The 6,900-nt window shown below is 56.2% G+C and overlaps 1 protein-coding gene across 1 annotated transcript; it reads right to left on the reverse strand.

Annotated features, from left to right (window-relative positions):
- Positions 1–2,609: 2,609 nt before the first annotated feature.
- LOC124640283 lies at positions 2,610–6,865 on the reverse strand. The gene is made up of 3 exons (XM_047177995.1): positions 6,720–6,865; positions 3,951–5,448; positions 2,610–2,897 (listed from the first exon to the last, which is right to left on the reverse strand). Exons 1-3 carry the CDS (start codon positions 6,863–6,865, stop codon positions 2,610–2,612), a joined length of 1,932 nt encoding a protein of 643 aa, XP_047033951.1.
- Between the last annotated feature and the right edge of the window lie 35 nt (positions 6,866–6,900).

A 6,900-nucleotide genomic window follows, 5' to 3' on the forward strand; every position in this document is an offset into this window, starting at 1 on the left:
CCGCTGCACCGGCATCGAGCCCCGTACCCGCTCTTCCTCGCGCCATCGGTATAATGACGCGAGTACTTTCGCCTCTAGGTCCCAGGGCGGGGATCCGGCCAGGACACAAGCCGCCTCGTAGGAAATCGTGCGGTACCCTCGGATGACTCTGACGGCCATCGCCCTCTGCGGTTTGCGCAGGATGGCGAGCGTGCCGGCCGTCATGTCCATCGCCCACACGGGGGCCCCATATAGGGCCATGGACCGCACGATTCCCACGTACAACCGCCTACAGGCGGCGCTCGGTCCCCCCAAGTTGGGAAGCAACGATGATAGCGCGCCCGCAGCGCCCATCAGCTTGGGCGTCAGCCGCCGGAAGTGAGGCCCGAATTCCCATCGGCTGTCGAGCACCAAGCCCAGGTACTTCATGGTGGGGCCGACAGCGATCCGGGCCCCGCTGACCACGATGTGTGATCCCGGCGGCGGCGCACGTCGGGGACCATGGAACACGATGGCCTCCGACTTGTTTAGGGCCACCTCCAGGCCCAGGCGCCGGATGCGGTTCACCACCTGTGATACCGCAGCTGTGGCTATCAACGTCGCTTCCCTGTGCGAGCTCCCCCGGGCAGTGACAAGCGTGTCGTCCGCATAACACGTCATGTCGGCGCCCGGTGTGAGCTCACCCCTTAGCACCCAGTCGTAGCCGATGTTCCACAGGAGGGGTCCCAAGACCGATCCCTGCGGAACACCGCACGACATAAGGTGCCGACCGGCACCGTCACGTCCCCGAAAACTGACGCATCTGCCCTCCAGGTAAGCCCCTACTATACGGCGGAGATAGGGAGGAACTCGATGGTATTTGAGAGCCTCCCGAATGCAACTCCAGGGAAGGGTGTTAAATGCGTTGGAGATGTCTAAGGACACCGCCAGCACCACCCCACCCCGGGACACAGTCTCCTCCGCCAGGGCCCTCACGCGCATGATGGCGTCTATGGTGGAGCGCCCCCGACGAAAACCGAATTGGTTGTCGTCCAGATCCGGCCCCTCTCTGCACAAGTGGCTGACGAGGCGATCTGCTATGATGCGCTCAAAGAGTTTTCCCGCCTCGTCGAGCAGCACTATGGGCCGATACGCGGACGGCGAGTCCGCGGGGCGCCCCTCCTTCCTGAGCAGCACCAGCCTCCCCTCCTTCCACACATTGGGAAACTGACCCTGCTCGAGACAAGCCGTGAAGAGCCCCCTCAGCTGGGGCTCCAGCTCCTTCAGGGCCAGGACGAGAGCTCGACCAGGAACTCCATCGGGTCCCGGCGCTGTGTTCTTAGCCCGAAGTCGCGACACGGCCGCTCTCGTCTCTGCTTGCGTCACCTCAGGGACATCGGTGTTCTCCTCTTCTGAAGAACCTGTGGCTGGGGGCGACGCCATCGCCGGGGGAACGTGTTCCGCTCTCTCAGGGAAGAGGGCCGATACCACCGCCTCTAGCAACTGGGGTTGCATACTTTGTACCAGTGGAGGCGCCCAGTGCCGTAGCTTGCCGCGTACCCATCGGTAGGGGCGCCCCCACGGGTCCCGGTCTAGAGACCCCAGCAGCTCCTCCCTGGCACGCGACTTAGAGTCGCCGATGGCCAGCCGCAGAGTCTCCTTGGACGCGCGGTACACCTCATACAGCGCGTCTTCTTCGACGGGATTCCTTCGACGTCGTCTCCGGTATCGTGTGTACTCGCGGCGAGCCGCAACGCACTCGACACGCAGCCGTGCGATTTCATCAGTCCACCAGTACACCTGGCGCCTTGCGGACTGTTGGCGGGCACGGGGCATGGAAGCGTCGCAGATCTGCGTCATCGCCCCGCGAAACCGCAGCGCCACCGCGTCGACGTCGATGGGGCCGTCCGTCGTCGACTCCCAAATCCAGGACTGGACTAAGGCAGCTTCCTCGAGTAGTTCCTTGTCAATGCGCTTAAGCGCCCAGCGCGGGCCGTCGCTAATCGGGGTTGTTGGATGGCGGCCGTTTACGGTCTGGGCAGAGACGTCGAACCGGATATACCGATGGTCCGACAGCGTCTCCACCTCCACGGCGACATGCCAGTCGCGGACTCGGCTGGCGACAGAGGGGCTCGCAAACGAGACATCCACTATCGACCCGCCCCGCTGCCGCACGCACGTGTATTCTGAACCCCGATTCAGGACGACCAGACCAGTCGTCACCGCCCACTCTTCTAGAACCTCGCCCCGAGGGTCAGTGACCGGAGATCTCCACGCCGATGACTTGGCGTTGAAATCCCCGAGCACCAGTGCGGGACGCGGGTGATAGCGGCCTACGACGGCGCCCAACTCGACAAGGAAACCCTCAAAGTCGGCGAGACTCTTGTTGGGGGAGAAATACACCCCCACAATGACTATGCCACCCGAGACCGCAGCAACCCAGCCGCGGCCCCGAGACGGGTCGCTCAGAGTCTCACCAATAATGGCCACCAAACCGTCAGCGCATCCCAGCCAGTTATCTCGAGCGGGGATGAAGTATGGCTCGGCGACCACAGCCACGTGAATCGACCACTCTGCCATGCTCTGGAGGAGAAGATCCTGAGCTCTGGCACAGTGGTTAATGTTGCCCTGGAGGAAATGGAATTGAGCCATTATTGACTTTCCATTCCCTCGGCAACGGTCCTGGGCCGGGAGTCGGCCGCGGAGCAACTAGCCTGCGGGGGCGGCGAGGTTTCCCCGGCAGGTTTAGAGCTCTTCTTTTTCTTCTTGGCCTTGCTGGCAGGTGCGCCGCAGGCTCCTCCGCCCAATTTGTGTCCCGCTGGCTTCCCTGCAGCCGAACACACGCTGCAGTTGAGCGGCGCGGAACACTGGGCCGCCTTGTGGGCGGGCTGACCGCAGCGATAGCAAAGGTCACTACGGTCAACTTCAGCATGTCGATTCTATAAAATATCACAACTCACTTCGACATCACTCTCACTTCGACTTCGATCTAAAGGTAGAATTCCGTGGACGCGACAATAGTCAACCTTTGAAAATGTATGGCACCGTTGTCGAGGCCCGTGACAGTCGCGCGCGGCCGACGAATTTCGTAAGCTGCTCGCGGCATTGTCAAAAATTTAATTCTGGTTTTACTAAAATTCTATAGATGTTATTAAGCGCTAGACCATGTTGAGAAGCGTACGGCCGCGAGCGGCTCACGAAATTCGTCGTCCGCGCGCGACTGTCGCAGCCCTCGGCAGCGGTGCCATACATTTTCATAGGTTGACTTTTGTCGCGCGCGGCTGCGACAATCGCGACCCACGGAATTCTACCTTAAAGTTTCGTGATTGACATTGTCAAACTACACTAGCGCTTCACTATCGAGCGTGTTGACAAGTTGAACTAAATCAAAGTCGAGATTTTGACAGATTTGTCAAAATCTGTCTATCTATAGGGGAGGTAGGGGAGAGATGGGCAGTTGGGAGACATGATCAAATCAGAATAAAAGGGGGGTCCTTTTATTCTGATTTCTGATCATAGTTTGTTTTTTTTTAATTGGGTAGTTTACGTTACCGACTGGTAACGGTGTTCATCCATAGACTATCTGTCATTTCTGTGAGTTGTCAAGAACAAACACTCGTAAAAGTACTTAAACAAATTATAACTAAAACATCATATTTAGCTAAAATTCTGTGTCAAAACTGATAAAATTAAAAACTGATTAATCTCGGTTGACATTTTGTCGAGTGGGGAAGTCACTAGCACAGCATTGGTCGATGTCGAGCTCACTTCACTTCGCAAGTGATTAGGTGATGTTTACAGAATGCAAAATCACCACCAGCACAGCACCGGAAGCACCGCAAAGCCCGGGGCTGCAGGAGCTTAACTCTCGCTGATGCCCAGCCCACCAGCAATCTGCCGTTATCGGCTATCTTCTTTGCCGACGCAACAGGACACCGAACCCATACTACGCCGAGTCCGGTGGCGTCGGCGCGTATATCGCCGGCACGTACCTTTTCTGGCAGACACTCACCGCTTCGGGCAACGGCCGCCACCACCTCTTCAGAGGTCACGGAGTCGTCCAGACCAGCAATTCGCACCTCTGCGGTTTTGACTGGCCTGGAGACCCGAACGTCCTCAGGGTTGAGGACCTCCCTCATCTTGGCGGCAAGAGCGTCCGCCTTTTCGGCACTGTCGCTTCCAGCACCAGCCACCTCAAATAGCCGTGCACCCGTGGCAGCTTGCCTGAGGGTAACGGACTGCAGGCCAAGATCTGATAATTTGATCTTGGCCTTGGCCTCGGCAATAACCGACTGGTACGTCACGCCCCGTTCCACAGCTCCGGGCTGTAACGTGAGCGTCACAGCTTCGGATCGCGGAGCACGTACAGCCGGCACTTTGCGACCATCTTTGGTAGACCGTCGTGCAGATTGGGCCCCCTTTGCAGTTACGCTGGTGGCGCGCGCTACTGCTGACGCCTTCTTAGCGGCTTTGCGAGCCTTTTTACGGCCAACCACCTTCGCCCAAGTCTCACCCTTAGACCCAGAGGTTCCTGACTCGTCATTCGGGGGGGCTCCCTCCGCGGGCTTTCCAGTGTCCTCCACGGGCTTCCCCACAGGTCTCGGCGGCCCTTCAGCCCTTCGAGAGTCGGCTGCTAGGGGTGGACGGAGGATTTCCGCAGGAAGACGCTGGGAAATTGCCTCCAGTCGAGCATTGACCATGCTCCCGCACTGGAGCATGCAGAGTCGGACAATACGTTCGACTTCCTCAACCCTTTGAGGGCTTGCCGGTTGCGCTGGGGGAGACGGTGTTACTGCGTCTGTGCTTTCGACGGACTTGTGTCGCTGGTGCTGCTCGCTCAGCAAGGCGACTTGCTGCCGCAGGTCTTCCAGGTCTCTTCGGAGACGGCCGTTCTCCTCCTGCAATTTCGTGACTTCGTCAGAGGCCGTCCTATTGAGAAGGAGGCCAATAGCCTCCTTGATGTCACCTGCGGCCTCTTTCAAGCCACGGGTGAAAGTACCTTTCAGGCTGCCAGATTTGGTAGCAACCTTCAGTACTAAGTCCACCCCGTCCAAGGCCAGTTGGCTCAGAACTAACGCCGATGGCTCACCCCCTTCTGCTGCCAGAGCAGCACGTCGCTCACGTGCGCGACTAGACATTAGCGACACTTCGTCGGCTGCGACGACCTTCCGCTGCTCCCTTTTGGCGGCGTTAAGTTCCGCTTTGGTGCTCCCTAGTGAGGTGCAACTCTCGACCCCGGGGTCCTCACTAGAGACCCCCATTTCGTAGTCTGTCCCGCTGGCCACTGAGTTCTTGGAGCGCAGGAACCTTCCATGCGCATCCCTCTGCGGCTGCGAACCAGTTGCCTTTCTCGAGGCCGCCGTTGCCGACGTCCTCTTGGGGGCTGGCAGGCCTTCCTCATCGGAGGACAAGCCTGCTGACCCAGCCTCCAGAGCAGGGTCGCGTGGGCGTTTCTCACGCGTCCTCCCGCCTCCACTTTTCTTTTTACCGCTGCCAGTAACATTATCGGCAACAGGGGCCTGGTCGCCTACCCCTGCGCGTCCATCGGTAACCAATTTAACACTCGCAGGCCCGGATACCTGCGAGCGCCGGGCGTCAGCCGGGTCGCATGACAAAACACATTCAATATCGGACATTTTCATATTACGATTTGGGTGGTTACGCACATCACTTCCCCAAGGTGATGCGGCCGTTCTTTTCGGGAGGGTATTTGGTCCTCCCGAGGCCAACGTGTGCCCCTGGTGCAAGATATACCGCCCGCTGTTCGGTGAAACTAAAAGCTACTTAAACCTAATTTTTTTTTATTTTTTTTTTTGTAATTTTTTTTGTTTTTTTTTTTTATTTTTTTTTCCTAAATCTACCTTATGTCTACCTTATACCTAACTTAACCTAAGCACCCCCTCGGGCACGACTGCCCCCATAGGATCGGACTACGTGGCGTAGCAACACGCCACGGCGTCCCCTAGACCGCGGATTGTAAGACGCTCCGCGGCCTACACCTCCTCGCTCCCTATGTGCACTCTGCGGCTGCAGAGCGTCTATAGGGAGCCCTCGGGAGCGACTCCTCTCCGCTCCTGCCGAAATTAGCCACGGACAACAATCTCCTCTATCCCACCCCCCGCGAAGAGATTATTGTCCGTGCCCAGGGTGCACCGGCCCGGTGACTGCTCTTCCCCTAGGACGTATCCACAGGGACCAGCAGTTGCCGAGCACACGGGGAGGTTTTCTGGCAGGCACCCCAACCTAACCTAATCCTGAACCAACCTAACCTAATCCTATTTATTTATTTGCTTATACATAGGTTTTACTTCGTTAAGTTGCTCAAAGCTAGGTTTCACTAGGTTAGGTTACTCAAAGCTAAGTTTCACTAAGTTAGGTTTCTCAAAATTAGGTTTCACTAGGTTAGGTTACTCAAAGTTAGGTTTCGCTACGTTGGGTTGCTCAAAGTTAGGTTCACTACGTTAAGTTGCGTATAGGTAACAACGGAATGCAACAAAAAAATCTTGTCCACGTTAATTTACTCAAAGTTAGGTTTCACTACGTTACATTGCTCTAAGTTAGGTTTCACTATGTTGGGTTACTCAAAGTTAGGTTTCTATACGTTAGGTTGATGAAAGTTAGGTTTTATTACGTTGGGTTGCTTAAAGTTAGGTTTTACTACGTTGGGTTGCTTAAAGATAGGTTTCACTACGTTAGGTTGCTTAAAGTTAGGATTCACCGTGTTGGGTTGCTCAAAGCTAGGTTTCACTAGGTTAGGTTACTCAAAGTTAGGTTTTGTTATGTTGCGTTGCTCAAAGTTAGGTTTTGCTACGTTGGCTTGCTCAAAGATAGTTTTTACGTCTTTAGGTTGCTCAAAGTTGTTTTCGAATAATGTAGGTTGCACGAAATTAGATTGCTTGAAGTCCATAACTTCGCATTATTTTTGGTTTCAGCACGTCAAGT

The sequence above is a fragment of the Helicoverpa zea genome, chromosome 20 (genome assembly GCF_022581195.2).
Source record: "Helicoverpa zea isolate HzStark_Cry1AcR chromosome 20, ilHelZeax1.1, whole genome shotgun sequence".
NCBI lineage: Eukaryota > Metazoa > Arthropoda > Insecta > Lepidoptera > Noctuidae > Helicoverpa > Helicoverpa zea.

Bases quoted from the DNA above. Each gene is read 5' to 3' on its own strand.
- LOC124640283 (XM_047177995.1), bottom strand. From the start codon at position 6,865: ATGGACTTCAAGCAATCTAATTTCGTGCAACCTACATTATTCGAAAAC. The intron at 5,449-6,719 runs GTAACCTAACCT...TGTTACTGGCAG, and splicing joins ATAACAAAACCTAACTTTGA to CGGTAAAAAGAAAAGTGGAG. The intron at 2,898-3,950 runs GTACGTGCCGGC...GATATTTTATAG, and splicing joins GTGAGTGTCTGCCAGAAAAG to AATCGACATGCTGAAGTTGA.